At 41.7% G+C, this 18,084-nt stretch overlaps 1 protein-coding gene and 1 long non-coding RNA gene across 2 annotated transcripts; one reads left to right on the top strand and one right to left on the bottom strand.

Moving 5' to 3' along the window:
• Positions 1-111: 111 nt before the first annotated feature.
• On the bottom strand, positions 112-5,616 carry LOC130203196 (uncharacterized). Its single transcript, XR_008833470.1, has 2 exons — positions 5,579-5,616; positions 112-429 (listed from the first exon to the last, which is right to left on the bottom strand). It is a non-coding gene; the product is annotated as an uncharacterized LOC130203196 (long non-coding RNA).
• Positions 5,617-5,974: 358 nt separating this feature from the next.
• Positions 5,975-11,966, top strand: LOC130203981 (piwi-like protein 1). Its single transcript, XM_056430451.1, is given in 16 exon segments — positions 5,975-6,075; positions 6,548-6,745; positions 6,833-6,941; positions 7,255-7,384; positions 7,633-7,750; positions 7,964-8,078; positions 8,176-8,363; positions 8,698-8,770; positions 8,958-9,158; positions 10,386-10,489; positions 10,650-10,720; positions 10,813-10,966; positions 11,247-11,372; positions 11,447-11,594; positions 11,851-11,866; positions 11,869-11,966. Coding segments are annotated over 16 exon segments (1,950 nt in total).
• Positions 11,967-18,084: the final 6,118 nt, after the last annotated feature.

Genomic DNA, 18,084 nt, shown 5'->3' with positions numbered 1-18,084 from the left:
GTCACGAAAGCTTGAAAGCATATGGCGTTCAACTCATCTGGAAGAATCCCGCTTAGTTTGGCGAGATAGTCTTAACACTTATAAGAAGGCCCTCCGTAATGCCAGAGCAGCCTATTACTCATCAGTAATAGAGAAAAATAAGAACAACCCCAGGTTTCTCTTCAGCACTGTAGCCAGGCTGACAGAGAGTCACAGCTCTGTGGAGCCGAGTATTCCTATAGACCTCAGTGGTAATGACTTCATGAACTTCTTTAATGAAAAGATTTTAACTATTAGGGACAAGATTAATAATCTCTTGCCCTTAACCAGTGCCAATCTGTCCTCAAGTGGAATGGCCTTGAAAACCGCTGTATGCCCTGGTGTATATTTGGATGGCTTTTCTCCCATCAACCGTGACCAATTATCTTCAACGGTTTCTACTTCGAAAACCTCTACCTGTCTCTTGGACCCCATCCCGACGAGGCTGCTTAAAGACGTTTTGCCTTTAATTGGCAGCTCTCTATTAGATATTATCAATGTGTCTCTGCTAACAGGCCACGTACCACACTCCTTCAAAGTGGCTGTTATTAAACCTCTCCTGAAGAAGCCCACTCTGGATCCAGAGGTGTTGGCTAACTACAGACCGATCTCTAACCTCCCTTTCCTCTCCAAGATCCTTGAGAAAGTGGTCGAAAATCAGTTGTGCGACTTTCTACATCATAATAGTTTATTTGAGAAATTTCAATCAGGATTTAGAAAACACCACAGCACCGAGACAGCACTGGTGAAAATTACAAATGACCTCTTAATGGCAGCAGATAAAGGACTCCTCTCTGTCCTGGTCTTGTTAGACCTTAGTGCTGCATTCGACACCATTGACCATGACATCCTATTACAGAGACTGGAGCAGTTGATTGGCATTTCAGGCACGGCACTAATTTGGTTTAAATCCTATTTATCAGATCGATCTCAGTTTGTATTTGTAAATGACGCCTCGATAACCACCAACGTTAATCACGGAGTTCCACAAGGTTCTGTGCTTGGACCAATTTTATTTACCTTATACATGCTTCCTTTGGGCAATATTATCAGGAAACATTCCATAAACTTTCATTGTTATGCAGATGATACTCAACTATATTTATCGATAAAACCAGAGGAGAGCAACCAACTCGGTAAAATTCAAGCATGTCTTAAAGACATAAAAACATGGATGACCTGCAACTTCTTGATGTTAAACTCAGACAAAACCGTAGTAATTTTAATCGGCCCTGAGCACCTCAGAGATCAATTATCTGGTGATGTGGTTTCTGTAGACGCATTGCCTGGCATCCAACACCACTGTAAAGAATCTTGGCGTTATCTTTGATCGACTTGTCCTTTAACTCCCGTAAAGCAAATCTCAAGGACTGCATTCTTTCATCTACGTAATATTTCAAAATCAGGCACATCTTGTCTCAAAAGATGCAGAAAAATTGTTCACGTTCGTTACTTGAGACTGGATTACTGCAACTCCTTATTATCAGGCTGCTCTAATAAATCTCTTAGGTCCCTCAGTTGATCCAGAATGCTGCAGCTCGTGTTCTCACTAAAACTAGAAAGAGCTCACATCACTCCTGCACTAGCTGCTCTGCACTGGCTCCCAGTAAAATCAAGAATCACTTTTAAAATTCTTCTCTTAACGTACAAAGCCTTGATTGGTGATGCACCATCATATCTTAGGAGCTTGAGTACCATATTGCCCACTAGAGCCACGCTCACTAAATGCGGACTACTTGTAGTTCCTAGAGTCTTAAAAGTAGAATGGGAGCCAGAGCCTTTGGTTATCAAGCTCCTCTTTATGGAACCAGCTTCCACCTTCAGTCCGGGAGGCAGACACAGTCACCTCGTTTAGAGTAGACTTAAGACTTTCCTCTTGACAGAGCTTATAGTTAGGGCTGAATCAGGTTCACCTGGTCCAGCCTTGATACTGCTATAGGCTTATAGCTGCCGGGGCGTTTAGGATGCACTGAGTACCTATCTCCTCTTTTCTCTCCTTAAGGATGAATTTTCATCTCTCAATCACACATTACTAACTCTGCTTTCTCCCCGGAGTCCTTTTGACTTCACGTCTCATGGGGTCATCGGACCCTATGAGACGACATAGATCCTATCTGCCTGATGGATCATCGAGGTCTGGGCCGTGGAATTCCTGCTCCTGACTACGCCACTGTCCTGTTGAGACTCCGCCCACTGTTGAGACTCCGCCCACTCCTCCTCCCCACCGCCATCTGCCTGATGGATCGTGGAGGTCTCCATCGTGGAATATGCCTACTATGAACTATTCATACACTCTGTCACATTCATTGAATGTATTTAAACTCTAAATCTGTCCTTCTGTACACATTACATCTATTGCATTCAATTCAATTCAATTCAGTTTATTTGTATAGCCCAATTTCACAAATTACAAATTTGTCTCGGAGTGCTTTACAATCTGTACACATAGACATCCCTGCCCCAAAACCTCACATCGGACCAGGAAAAACTCCCAAATAACCCTTCAGGGGGAAAAAAAGGGAAGAAACCTGGAGGAGAGCAACAGAGGAGGATCCCTCTCCTAGGATGGACAGATGCAATAGATGTAATGTGTACAGAAGGACAGATTTAGAGTTAAAATACATTCAATGAATATGACAGAGTGTATGAATAGTTCATAGTAGGCATATTCCACGATGGAGACCTCACGATCCATCAGGCAGATGGCGTGGGGAGGAGGAGTGCGGAGTCTCAACAGGACAGTGGCGTAGTCATGAGCAGGAATTCCACGACCCAGACGATCCATCAGGCAGATAGATTTATGGCCTCATAGGGTCCGATGACCCCATGAGACGAAAGTCAAAAGGACTTCCGGGAGAAAGCAGAGTTAGTAACGTGATTGAGAGATGAAAATTCATCCTTAAGAGAGAAAAAGAGGAGATAGGTACTCAGTGCATCCTAACGTCCCCCGCAGCTATAAGCCTATAGCAGCATATCAAGGGGCTGGACCAGGGCAAACCTGATTCAGCCCTAACTATAAGCTCTGTCAAAGAGGAAGGTCTTAAGTCTACTCTAAACGAGGTGACTGTGTCTGCCTCCGGACTGAAATTGGAAGCTGGTTCCATAAAAGAGGAGCTTGATAACCAAAGGCTCTGGCTCCCATTCTACTTTTTAAGACTCTAGGAACTACAAGTAGTCCGCATTTAGTGAGCGTAGCTCTAGTGGGGCAATATGGTACGACAAGCTCCTTAAGATATGATGGAGCATCACCAATCAAGGCTTTGTAGGTTAAGAGAAGAATTTTAAAAGTGATTCTTGATTTTACTGGGAGCCAGTGCAGAGCAGCTAGTGCAGGAGTGATGTGATCTCTTTTCTTAGTTTTAGTGAGAACACGAGCTGCAGCATTCTGGATCAACTGGAGGGACCTAAGAGATTTATTAGAGCAGCCTGCTAATAAGGAGTTGCAGTAATCCAGTCTCGAAGTAACGAACGCGTCAACCAATTTTTCTGCATCTTTGTGAGACAAGATGTGCCTGATTTTTGAAATATTACGAGATGAAAGAATGCAGTCCTTGAGATTTGCTTTACGTGGAGTTAAAGGACAAGTCCCGATCAAAGATAACGCCAAGATTCTTTACAGTGGTGTTGGATGCCAGGGCAATGCCGTCTACAGAATCCACATCACCAGATAATTGATCTCTGAGGTGCTCAGGGCCGATTAAAATTACTTCGGTTTTGTCTGAGTTTAACATCAAGAAGTTGCAGGTCATCCATGTTTTTATGTCTTTAAGACATGCTTGAATTTTACAGAGTTGGTTGCTCTCCTCTGGTTTTATCGATAAATATAGTTGAGTGTCATCTGCATAACAATGAAAGTTTATGGAGTGTTTCCTGATAATATTGCCCAAAGGAAGCATGTATAAGGTAAATAAATTTGGTCCAAGCACAGAACCTTGTGGAACTCCGTGATTAACGTTGGTGGTTATCGAGGCCATCGCTTACAAATACAAACTGAGATCGATCTGATAAATAGGATTTAAACCAAATTAGTGCCGTGCCTGAAATGCCAATCGACTGCTCCAGTCTCTGTAACAGGATGTCATGGTCAATGGTGTCGAATGCAGCACTAAGGTCTAACAAGACCAGGACAGAGAGGAGTCCTTTATCTGCTGCCATTAAGAGGTCATTTGTAATTTTTACCAGTGCCGTCTCGGTGCTGTGGTGTTTTCTAAATCCTGATTGAAATTTCTCAAATAAACTATTATGATGTAGAAAGTCGCACAACTGATTTGCGACCACATCTGTCCATCCTGGAGAGGGATCCTCCTCTGTTGCTCTCCTGAAGGTTTCTTCCCTTTTTTTCCCCCTGAAGGGTTATTTGGGAGTTTTTCCTGGTCCGATGTGAGGTTTTTACTGGGAGCCAGTGCAGAGCAGCTAGTGCAGGAGTGATGTGATCTCTTTTCTTAGTTTTAGTGAGAACACGAGCTGCAGCATTCTGGATCAACTGGAGGGACCTAAGAGATTTATTAGAGCAGCCTGATAATAAGGAGTTGCAGTAATCCAGTCTCGAAGTAACGAACGCGTGAACCAATTTTTCTGCATCTTTTTGAGACAAGATGTGCCTGATTTTTGAAATATTACGTAGATGAAAGAATGCAGTCCTTGAGATTTGCTTTACGTGGGAGTTAAAGGACAAGTCCCGATCAAAGATAACGCCAAGATTCTTTACAGTGGTGTTGGATGCCAGGGCAATGCCGTCTACAGAAACCACATCACCAGATAATTGATCTCTGAGGTGCTCAGGGCCGATTAAAATTACTACGGTTTTGTCTGAGTTTAACATCAAGAAGTTGCAGGTCATCCATGTTTTTATGTCTTTAAGACATGCTTGAATTTTACCGAGTTGGTTGCTCTCCTCTGGTTTTATCGATAAATATAGTTGAGTATCATCTGCATAACAATGAAAGTTTATGGAATGTTTCCTGATAATATTGCCCAAAGGAAGCATGTATAAGGTAAATAAAATTGGTCCAAGCACAGAACCTTGTGGAACTCCGTGATTAACGTTGGTGGTTATCGAGGCGTCATCGTTTACAAATACAAACTGAGATCGATCTGACAAATAGGATTTAAACCAAATTAGTGCCGTGCCTGAAATGCCAATCAACTGCTCCAGTCTCTGTAATAGGATGTCATGGTCAATGGTGTCGAATGCAGCACTAAGGTCTAACAAGACCAGGACAGAGAGGAGTCCTTTATCTGCTGCCATTAAGAGGTCATTTGTAATTTTCACCAGTGCTGTCTCGGTGCTGTGGTGTTTTCTAAATCCTGATTGAAATTTCTCAAATAAACTATTATGATGTAGAAAGTCGCACAACTGATTTGCGACCACTTTCTCAAGGATCTTGGAGAGGAAGGGGAGGTTAGAGATCGGTCTGTAGTTAGCCAACACCTCTGGATCCAGAGTGGGCTTCTTCAGGAGAGGTTTAATAACAGCCACTTTGAAGGAGTGTGGTACGTGGCCTGTTAGCAGAGACACATTGATAATATCTAATAGAGAGCCGCCAATTAAAGGCAAAACGTCTTTAAGCAGCCTCGTCGGGATGGGGTCCAAGAGACAGGTAGACGTGTTGGATGGACCGGGCGGCTCCAGAATCTTACATAGCGGAGTTATTTCCCCACAGACCCCCGATGGCAATAGCGGAGACGCAAATCGTCATATTAAAAGTCATTGTAGCGGCAATTTTTTTTTCAAGCTGTTATTTTAAGGTCCAAAAGTTACATAGTGTTGCTTTAATGCACGTAATATGTATATGTATCAACCAAATTAAATATCCTAAAAATGTAATGTAAATATGGTTATTGATGGTGCATTTTCAAATATGAGTGAATCATTACATCTGATTACAAAAACGTAACTGCCGATAACATTCAATATAGCTTTTTAGATCTTTGGAAACTTAAAAATGTAAAATAAATGTTGCTAACATTTTACAGGATCTTGAGAATGCTCAACATGAAGCAGATTGGATGCAACTACTACAACCCCAATGATCCACTCAACATCCCACAGCACAGGTCTATACATTTACCTTGCATTTTGATTAAGCTGTACAAAAGAAAACTGAGTACAGATTAAGCTAGTTGAAAACTAATGGCAGGGCTATATGCCAACACAAGGAGTGTGCATGTATAACAGTCTACGAAATGGTTATTTAAAACTGGTAAATGTAGAATATTTACACAGTTCTGTTAAAATAAGTCTTATTTGCACTCAGGGAGGTTTAATGAACTTAACATCTGCTTTTGTAAATGTAGGCTAAGAAATGTAAGTCTCTGTTTTGCTGCTTTCTTTAAACAAATACAATCAGATGGTAAGAACCATCTCTAAGGTTTTTACCAGTTATGGTGTTTTTAATAGCTAAAATAATGCTCCCAATAGACTGGTTTAAATCAAGTAAAAAGCTGTAGCAGAGTTCAGTAAATGGGCAGTCATCGATGATTAACTTTGATTAGGTTTGGTGTGAAAAAAGTGAATGTCTCTCCTTAGGCTGACCATCTGGCCAGGCTACACCACCACCATTTTGAGGTTGGAGTCAGCCATTATGCTGTGTACTGACGTGAGCCACAAGGTGCTGCGTAGTGAGACGGTCCTCGACTTTATGACCAACCTGAGAGAGAAGTGTAGAAATCAACGATTCCCTGAGGTCTGCGCCAAGGAGCTGATTGGACTCATCGTCCTCACTAAGTAGGATCCATGTTTCTGACAATGTTGCCCAAATAACCAAAGGAAAGGGATGTCTATTATTTTTTCTGCCTCCTTTTTTTCCTAGGTATACAACAACAAGACCTACAGGGTTGATGATATTGCATGGGATCACACTCCCAACAATACATTCACAAAGGGAGACACCGACGTTTCATTCAAGAGCTACTATAAGACGGTAGCTGTCATGCACTCGACAAGTGTTTGTAACTCGTAAAATAATCGAATGAAGCTTTTCTGCGTCAACAGGTGCACACTGACACGCTCACAAATTTAAGTTTGCATTGAATGCTTTTTGACACTCAGTTTGCACAATTTAGAATTGGTATATTGACCAAAGGGAAGGCAATGTATATAGACTCAGTAGATTTTGAAGTCTTTAGGGATGATTTTTAGGCTAAATCTAGTGAGTTATGCGCCTAAATATAACCTTATTCATGGACATTTTCTATTCTGGTTTGCGCTCAGATATTCATACTTTCTGTTTTAAGCAATACGACCTGGACATCGCTGATGGGAACCAGGTGCTGCTGGTGAGCCATGTGAAGAAGGTGCTGGTTCCTTCTGGAGGTCCTCCTCCTGGCCCGGCCATGCTCATCCCAGAGCTGTGCTTTCTGACAGGTTTGCAATCTTATTCTCCAGTGTGACTAAATTCACTTTTAGCAATGGTATGTATATTTATGTTTAAAAACTGTTAACACTTGTTTTCAGTTTTGACAAGCGTAACCTTCTGATCACAACATGACTATCAATATCCTTCGTGGTTATTGATGATGGTAGTTGGCTTATTTGGCTGGCATCCATGGTAAACTCTAAACATTCAGTGAAATTTATCGTAGGTTCAAATGCAAACTCAATGTTTTTGGCAGGCTTGACCGACAAGATGCGAGCCGACTACGTCATCATGAAGGACTTGAGCATGCACACCAGATTGGAACCAAATCAAAGGGAGGGACGCCTCAACAGATTTGTCAGTAATATCCACAAGTAGGTGACTGCCCTGGGTTCTTTTGTCTGTTGTTATTGCCCCAAGTTTCCTAGTCACATGTTACTCTTTTCATCCCTGACTATTTTTATACTCTTAACACTTCAGCGAGAATATATATTTTAAGTGGTCCTCATCCTAGCAGCTTGTGTAATTCCTCTGTTCGGAAGTTCGACTGCAAGGCTTTTATTTAATTCCTAAACATTATTTCATAGGAATAAAGATGCTCAAGCTGAGTTGGACAAGTGGGGACTACATTTTGAAAAGCATCTTCTACAGCTGACTGGCAGAGTCCTTCCAGCGGAGAGGATTTTCCAGAGACAGAAATCGGTATAATATCCTTGTAGTTGCACCAAATTGTTCTTTTGAATTACTCTAATTTTATTTGTATGATCTTAATTGAGAGATTATCATTTGTGTCACCCAGTTTGATTACAACCCCATGCAAGCTGACTGGTCCAAAGAGATGCGTGGGCTGCCTCTGATCAGCTCTCCTCCACTGGATAACTGGCTCTTGTTCCACACCCGTCGTAACGGCACTGAAGCCCAGGCCCTGATGCAGACCCTCGTCAGAGTCTCGGGTCCACTCAATATTAAAATACGGAGGGCCGTCGTGTGAGTTCTAGCATAAGAACGGTGGGGCGGGGGGGATGGGGGAGGATTTTGAGCTTCATGTTGTGCAGACGGATGCCTGTTTTGGGAGGTTAATTTTTAAGGTTTAGTGTAATTTCTACTTCAATATACATATTCTGACTTTCACTGGGAAAGGCTTTTTTGCTTGCTATACGTGATAAACTGGCAACTGGGTGCATAACCATGTCACACTTTACTTCAAATGTTTTTAACATGATTATTTAGGAAATAAAAACTTCATAATTGTATTTATTAACCTTAGACTGTTTATCGTTGCCTATATAAGCACATTAAACTCTCCTCTTTTTTCATTCAGGATTGAGTACAACGATCATCAGGAGTCTCTCCTCAGAGCCCTGCAGAGTAATGTTACAACCCAAACACAGATGGTTCGTAACTAAATATATAATGCATAAAGGTGCAGATGACCTTCATATGTTTACATATTTACTCATTTCTTAACGACAATTGATGAACGTGAAACTTTTACTTGTAGCCAGGTTTGCATGCTGTGTGGTTTTTGAGGCATAGAGATGTGCTCTTCCAAGCAGTTAAGACCTTCCAATTGTTTGTTAGGTCGTGGTGGTCCTCTCCAGCAACAGGAAGGACAAGTACGACACCGTCAAGAAGTTCCTTTGTGTGGACTGCCCCATTCCCAGTCAGTGTGTCGATGCCCGTACCCTCGCCAGACAACAAATACTCATGACTGTTGCAACCAAGATTGCTCTTCAGATGGCTTGCAAGATGGGAGGAGAGCTCTGGAGTGTGGAAATCCCTGTAAGTCATGTGCACACTAATTCATATCTACGTTGAAGTGGTTAGGCGCATTTGAAAAAGCAAGATGAGTCGATCTCGAGTGGATTAAGCTGTTGGATGTTTGAGAAGATGGAGAATGGAACTGTTCTTGTATTAATGTCTTATCATTTTTGCACATTTGTATCCGTCATATTTATACAATACACTCCAGGATATAGATATAAAAGTGAATAGATTACAATTGGGTTTAATTGATTTGGAGCTGGTTGCACAAAGTCTCAGACCAGGGGGAGGCAACCGTTAATCAAAAGGCCAGTGTTTGTGAGGTCGGAGTGAGACGAGGAGAAGGGTGATGACGTGATCTTCGCAATACAACATCTATGTCTCTCGTCTTCGCTCATCAGTGTTAAGAGTTGAGTTAGCTTGAATGTCAGCCCGCAACATCTTATGGAAGGACCTATGTAGTCATCTGGTCGGATACAGACAGAAGGCCTACATAGTGTCTCATCAATGCTGTAATGGCACCATGTAGTTCATTCATATCTTGCTGTAGGCTAATACTAATATTAATGCCATTTGTTAAGTGTTCAAAAAGCTGGGCAGGAATCAAGCTGGTAAAAAGGGAACCATACAGATGTTTTATGTATTATTATAAATAAATATACCACAATTGTCTCTGGTATCATATTTATGGCAGGTATCATATCAAAGTTAAAAATGTTGGTATCGTGACAACCCGAGCAGAAGGTAGAGGCAGAACACTGCAAGTCAAAGGCCTATGGCTAAGCACCGCTAAAGAGTCCTTCAAGGACTTGTTCAGGCCACAAAAAAGGAAGTTTGTTCATGAATGACTTTACCCATATTGCATATAATGAAAATGTATATTTATTATTGAGGCCCAAGCACTGACTTGGTCGGAGCGGAGGACCTATTCATATATTTAATACCCTATGTGTTTTCTGCTAAATGTTCTTAATCAGATCAGTTGAGAGTTTGTTCAAAAGACCGTAGTTATAAAAAGCTTTGTTTCATCAAACGATGCAGTGTAGCTTTACCCATATGTTACTACTGTGTTTTCACAAGTCTGGCTCAGTAAATTAATTCTGTAACTGCTTGAAATCAAATGTCTTTGTCCAAGGTTAAAGGAGACGCATGGTTCAAGGTCGTGTTCGTCCATTTAAGCTTGAGAGGGGTACAAATGCAGACATTGCTAACCTGTACTGGTAATTCCTCCCACCTTTTGTGCAGCTCAAACAGCTGATGGTTGTGGGCATTGACTGCTACCATGACACCGTTGCTGGGAAACGGTCTATTGGAGCTCTAGTGGCCAGCCTCAATCAGCGCATGAGCAGGTTAGTTTCTACAACAGTTTCTTTCAATTCTCTCCCTTGGTCTACAGCCTAAAGAAGGTTGCACAAGTCTGCTTTAGAGTAGTATTAGTTACTTCAGTTCTGGATTTAGTACCACAGTACAACTATTGCGTTGTCTGACATTTCTAATGTCTTTGTCAAGGTGGTACTCAAAGTGTGTGCTACAGCACAGAGGCCAGGAAATCATGGATGAACCGAAGATGGCTTTATGTGGCAAGATACTTTCTAGGAATTTATTTTATTATACACATTCATTCTCCATCAACAATGTTGGCATACCTGTCTTACATTTTTCTCTTTTCCAGGTGCACTGAAAGACTATCGGAAGTTCAACAACTGCTTGCCTACACGCATCATTGTGTACAGAGATGGCGTGGGAGACGGCCAGCTGCACAGCGTGGTCAACTACGAGGTTGCACAGCTCGTCAAAGCCATCCAGTCCATGGGGCATGACTACATGTGAGGTTTTCATTGTTAATGGCGCTCAAAGAGCTGCTGCACCAAGTAGTTTATCAAATGTGCTGAGGACATAATCGCCCATATTTAACGGTTTCATGTCTTTTGATTTGTGACTAACAGAACAGCTAAAAACAACTTATACCATTTACTATGGTTTAAATGTGGACTTTTTAAATATTAGTTGGCTGGAAGAGTTCACACACTATAAGGAGTTGACATGGCTCAAACTTATTTGTAAATTGACATTTATTCATGCACCCTCTCCGTCCGCTCGTCATAGGCCCACGCTGAGTGTGGTGGTGGTGACGAAGCACATCAGCAGTCGTTTCTTTGCCTCCATAAAAGGCAATGTCGCCAACCCTCCCCCAGGCACCGTTGTGGACTCTGAGGTTACCCATCCAGGGTGGTATGTCTTTGTTTTGAGCTGTTGTTGTTTTGTGTGTTTTCAAAGTGGCTACCGGTAACCATTTTGTTTTCTAGGTATGACTTCTACATTGTGAGCCAGGCTGTCCTCAACGGAAGCATTTGTCCAACACACTACAATGTTGTGTATGACACCAGTGGACTCAAGCCCGATCACATGCAGCGGCTTACCTACAAGCTGTGCCACATGTACTACAACTGGCAGGTAGGCTTGTTTTATCCTGGACTCTTTTCTCAAACGTTGACTGCAATTATACTGAAACTTTCAGTTCAGGAGTTGTTTTAAAATATATATATATATATATATATATATATATATATAGTTAGGTTCAACTTGTTATTGAATTTCAGATGTTTAAAGAATAACTGGTCAGAACCCACATTTAATCCAGCAAAGCATTAGTAAAGGTCGATGTTTTGTAGACTTCAAATGCTGTAGTTTATTTTTCTCTGTGCTTTAGGGGATCATCAGAGTGCCGCTCCCTGCCAGTATGCCCAAAAGCTGGCTTACCTTGTGGGTGAAAGCATCCATAAAGAGCCCAGTGGGAAACTGGATGACCTCCTCTTCTTCCTTTAACAAATCACTTTATGTCCTCAAATTATTTTAATAAACTTTGTTTGTGCTATTTCATTTTGTCATTAGTTAAATCATACATGCAAACTTTACAAAATATCAAATTGATTTTGTTTTGTTTTATAGAAAAGATTGCACTTGCACACCCACACAATATTTGTAACCATCAATATAGGCTGATAAATCTCATCATAAAGCTAGCACACAACTGCAGACTTTAAACAATATGGTCTTCAAGACACCATGGGGAAAGCTTGCACTGTTTCATTATAAAGTTAACTGTACAAAAAAGGCAGTTTGAAAAAGTATAAACATTTAAAACAATTTTTACAAATGGACAGTACAAAAAGCAACAATCTCTCAAAATGAATAGAAGCAATGTCTGACGACGTGATAAACAGGAAAAGCTGTACCTCAGTTTATCGTGGCTCTTCGGCCGAGAATTGTACGGAAAGTTTTACAGTGTTTTTCGTACATTCTTTTTTTGGCAGTTTCAGTTTAACGTGTGTATATAAAATTATAAAAATTGCTAGATTTTCAAAGACATGAGGATGAAATGGCAAACAATGGTCTGTGGGGGGGGGGGGGGGGGTGGAATGTTTCATTTCACACACAGACGGACATCTGCACAAGCCTTTTGGGCAGCTTTGAAAATACATTGGTTTTCAATTCATACATTCACTACTCTACATTAAGGTCTCGATATATATTGATGTACAGACTTGTTTTCTGCTCCAACTAAACGGGCACACTGAACAGGCTTCAATGACGGATTGGCTTGACTCATGTTTATAATCTACTAGATTTTGGGTTTGAGGGTACAAGGGGCAGCCTAGAGCCTTGTGTCATCGTCAACAATTGTGCAAACCTTCAGTCTTCTAGTGCATGTTGTGAATCAAATGCAGTACAGAAAGGGACTTCATTTGGTGAAGCTCGTCCCAGATTTAACTGTCGTTTTTTTATGTTGTATGGAGGAGTCATTGTTTAAAATCCAATCGGTGTGGCATGAAAAACTGAACTCATTAAAAAAATCCCTTGATTCACTGTCTAGAAAAATTGGTATGCAGACATTGTTTTCCCTTTTAATCACCTGTTCCCTACGATGAGAGAATTAAGAATGAAGTATTCATATCAAGTACTTAAAGGGCATGTGAACGCGGGTGTTGAACAGTTATATGTCCGCCCTGGTCCTATGGAAATTAGCACAGTCACCCATTACCCTGCACATAACAAGTCAGGATTAATGTTTGCTTACAGATTTCATAAAGTACCAAGATAAATGATTAGTAGGCATGGAACTGCATGCTTTACTTGGCCAAGTACAAACCATTGTGCGATTATAAGGCCAATACATGGAGGTTGGGTCGAGGCATTTCCATTCAACCCGATGTCATGCAGAGACCACTCTAGAGACGGGATGGGCTTGTATTGGGTGTCTGACATTGTGTGGGGAACACTTGCCTATCACAGATGTCGAGAGGGCGGTAAAAGTTAACTTTGACGATTTGTCAGTTTACAGCGAAGCCTGTCGGCCACGCTGTATTTCTGTACTGCATGCTCCAGTGTCCATGTTCTAAGCCTGTCACAATGCCTGTGTCCAAGAGGTCAGATGGGAATGTGCTGAAGTAAAGCACGCAAACCTCTCGTACAATGCAACTGACTGGCTGCCTGAAACAAGCTTGTGGCCCTCGGGCCATTTTCTTCAGATTTAAAATGGAGGTTTACTTGATCCCCCAATGTTTGTATGACATTGTGATTGATGGACACCGAGACACTGCTCAGGCTTGTAATGTGGTGTAATCGGTGCCATGAGACATGACATGGGGCTAAATGGAGAGTGCCCCGTCTCCGTCTACACTAAAACATCCGCTGGAGACTCAGAGGCAAGATACTCACACACATCCGATCACAATATGACATGTTATTGAAAATATGCGGTTGCATTTGTTAAACTCACAAATGCCACCTGTCCATGATAGATTTTGTAAAACACTACAAGGAAGTGGATGACACTCCAAAGTATACCAAGAAATTGTTTTACAGCGCCAAGTCTTTGCAATAGTGTCGTCTATTTTGTAGAGCAGTCCCCTCTTCTTTGTGGAGAAGTACATGTCCAGTGGGGCCCTGATGGGACTTCAGGGATGTGTGGATGCAGTGTGGGAGAGCCTGCTCTTCTGGGCGGAACCCGATTTCTTTCCATTGGAACCTAATGGGAGACCCGTCAGGGTGTTAAACATCCCTCTCTCTGCCAAGTAGAAACATGTGTTTTTAAATGCTAGGATTTATCTAGTTGTAGGCATTACTTTGACAACGTCCACATCACGGTAAAGTGACAACATTTCCAAACAATGAATATCAAGGGGCAGGGCAGTACCTCACACATAAACATACATTTGCTTTTTGGGACAAGTGGGACATATTTACTCTCCTTACCATAAAATGTACACATTGAATATACTATGATTTATACGGACGGTGCTAAGAAACCTGAGACAGGAGTGACAGGATTTGGGGTGGCAATACCAGATAAAGGAGTAGGGATCAACAGGAGAACATCTGATAGGCTAGGGGTCTACAGTGGAGATGGTGGCAGTGCTGGTGGCGTTACGATGGGTGGAAACGGCAAAACAGGACAAGGTAATAATATGCTCCGATGCAGCTTCAGTCCTAGCAAGCCTCAGATCTTTTCATTCAAGCAGTCGGCGAGACATACTCTCTGAGGTCCTTCAGTCGGCCTCACGCGTTACCAACCAGGGAGGTCAGGTCAAATTCATGTGGGTTCCAGCACATATAGGGGTGAGTGGGAATGAGAGGGCAGACAAGTTGGCAAAGAGGGCTTTAAAGAAAGGAGACATAGAAATGAGAATTAGCATCAGTAAGGCGGAGGTCAAGAGTATTAACTGGGAAAACGTCAACCAAATGTGGCACAATAGGTGGGACAGAGAGAAGAAAGGGAGACATTTGTATCTTATTCACAGGAGTTTTAAGGCAACCAGGGTGGGAAGTTGGAACAGGAGAGAGGAAACGGTGCTGACAAGGCTACGGTTGGGCCACACTGCACTCAACATGACACTGGAAATGATCGGAAAACAGCAGACAGGGCTGTGTGAAGGATGTGGAGAAGAGGAGTCAGTGGAGCATGTGGTGGTTAATTGTAAGGCGCATGAGACTCATAGAGAGGTGATGAGGAAGAAACTGGGGGAATTGGGGGTGCGTGAGTGTCCACTGAAGGGAATACTGAGCATGGGGGGAGCACAGATTAGAGTACTGTTCACGTTCTTATAGGGTATAGTTGAAATGTAGGGATGAGGGTTACATTTATTTTATATTATTATTTTATATATATATATGTTGTTTTGTTTGTTTTGGGGGCAAGGCGTCAACTGACAGATTAGTCCTCCAGAGGGTGGCGGTAATGCACCAATTATATGGATGCCAACCGCCGTTAAAAAAGAAGCAGGGATCGTGGGGACAGTGTTGCCAGGTCTGCGGTTTTCCCGCGGAATTGGGCTACTTTTGAAGTGCTGCCGCGGGTTGAATTTTTTGTCCGCTGGTTCGGGTAGACCTATTTTGCATGCAAATTACATGAATGTGACTGTGTCTGTCCCACGGCCACTTCAACTTCAATTAATTCTATCAAAAGAAAGCAGAAGAGGAGTCGTACACAATAACCTTATACAAGTTAACAACATTATTTCAGCAGTGCAGCAAAACAGGACTATTAAATGTGGTCTCCTAAATATTAGATCTCTGTCATCTAAAGCTGTGTTACTAAATGATTTAATATCAGATAATCACATTGATTTATGTTGCCTAACTGAAACCTGGCTGAGCCATGAAGAATATGTCTGCCTAAATGAATCGACTCCTCCAAGTCATATTAATACTCACATTCCTCGAGGCACCGGTCGAGGAGGTGGAGTAGCAGCCATCTTTGAATCGAGCCTATTACAGTTTTTTTCGTTTGCTAAACGACAGTGGGCACAACTGGAGTCACATGTGCAAAACTCTAACTCCAGTCTGCACAGCAGCAGTTCATGTGGACCAAACTCTAGTTTGTTTTTCATTGCTTGAACACAGTTTTCAAAACTCTAACACTTATCCCACGACTTTAACCACAACCTGCACAACACTGTGGATTTACAGCACTTTGTTCAAATGCTAACACACTGCTGTCCAAACTGTGAACCACACATTCAAAACGGAATAGATTTCAGCCTGGTGCCTTTCAAACACTGCGGATTGCAATTTCAGCTGAAAGGCTAAGCAGGTGTCTTGTTTTAGACTTGTTAGTGAACACATACATATATATATATATATATATATATATATTACAGTATATATAGGTAGAGCTCAGAAAGACTCATTTTGGAAATGGAACAAGGAAGACGGGTTCGTGGAGGGAGAAGGCTGGCAGGGAGAGGGGGATGCGTGGAGGAAGACAAAGAGCTGTTATTCCAGATGAAATAAGGGCTCCACTTATAGACCATGTAATGTAATGTCGTGAACCAAGTGTTTGGTCACCACCCACATGACCAAATGTCTCTTTTGTGAGGACACAAGTCCAGAGGACTGCCAGGGATGGATAAGGCCCTCCAGAAGGTTCTTCCCCAGGTGCATGGCAAGAGAGAACATTAGATGTGGTCTGATGCTAGAGAGAGGCAGGATTAGCCCCTCAATTATTTGTTTGAATTATGTACTTTTTGTTTCTACCTTTTTTTTCTCATTACTGTAATTCCGTAAATTACTGCAGACTATTGAAGCAAGCTGCTAATTCTCATTTACCTTAAAGAATTGTTTTGTTCTAAAAAATTTCATAAATCATGTGAAAGAATGTCACTCTTTTCTTTGAAGAAAATATTACTTTGTTTGAAGTCACTGAAATTGTTCAAACTGTAAAGATGAAAAGTTAGTATTTTCTGTATTGGTGTTTGATGCTCGTGTTTTTACTCTCCGTGTGTTCTGAGTGACAGTGTGTGTTACCTCAGTGAGGGGTGTGCAGAGTGTTTGGCTGCACTGAGCGTGTTTTGAATCATGTGTTAAGAGTTGTGTTGCTTGGAATGAGTTTTGCAGGTGATGTGAACTGTTTAGCTCAGGTGACTGTTGGTAGTGCAGACTGTGGTTAGAGTTTTGCACATGTGACTCCAGTTGTGCCCACTGTCGTTTAGCAATCGAAAAAAACTGTAAAAACCCGGAAAAAAACAAAATTCCTTCCTTCAAAGGTTAACAACTCCTCAAATGTTTGTACTATATGAACAATTTCAATTGTATTCTACCCCATTTGGGAGTGGCTACAACCTGGAAAAGAAAGCTAAGCTCTGACATGTTTACCCAATTTGACCCTTTGGACCTGTTTTTGGGGCCCTTAGCTCAGAGCTATCGGTCCAAAACTGTAGGGTATATCATATTCAGAGGCCCCTCTTTGGATCTGAAAATAATCCAGATCTTTAAGTTGATTGAAAGTGTGCAAAATTAACAAAAAGACTGGTTTTAAGGATCGTATAAGGGTTATTGGCACGGTGACAATTTTCTCTTGTGAATCTTTTGGAGGGGATTCCCCTCACGACCTCAAAGTATTATATTTAGGTAAATATAATATATTTAATATATAGCAGTAGGGTTATATCTGAGAGACAATTGGGAGGTCAAAGGTCAGTCTGCAGAGTATGCGTGTGTGTGCATGTGTATTTGTGTGTGTGTGGGTGTGTGTGGGTGTGTGTGTGAGAGTGTGTGTCTGTGTGTGTCTGTCATTCTGTGTGTGTGTGTGTGTGTCTGTGTGTGTCTGTCATTCTGTGTGTGTGTGTGAGTGTGTGTCTGTCTGTGTGTGTGTGTGTACGTATGTGAGTGTCTATGTGTTTCTGTCAGTGTGTGTGTGTGTGTGTGTGTGTGTGAAGCGATGTATTAGTTTGCATGCATATCAGTGGAAGTTGAAGGGTAAATCATGTTTTATTTACAATTCCCAAATTATTTTCCAGATTTTTCCAGATACCTGCTCTTTTTGTTTGATGAGAAGTAAACACGCCCTGTAAATAACCCCATGAAGGGTTTATTGTTTTGAGTTGTTTGACTGTTCAGCATTTTCCTTATTGATTTTGATGTATGCCTTTTATATTGTATTGTT

The sequence above is a fragment of the Pseudoliparis swirei genome, chromosome 13 (assembly GCF_029220125.1).
Source record: "Pseudoliparis swirei isolate HS2019 ecotype Mariana Trench chromosome 13, NWPU_hadal_v1, whole genome shotgun sequence".
Taxonomy (NCBI): Eukaryota; Metazoa; Chordata; class Actinopteri; order Perciformes; family Liparidae; genus Pseudoliparis; species Pseudoliparis swirei.
Note: the sequence above shows the minus strand (reverse complement) of the source record. Positions and strands in the feature narration are given on the sequence as shown.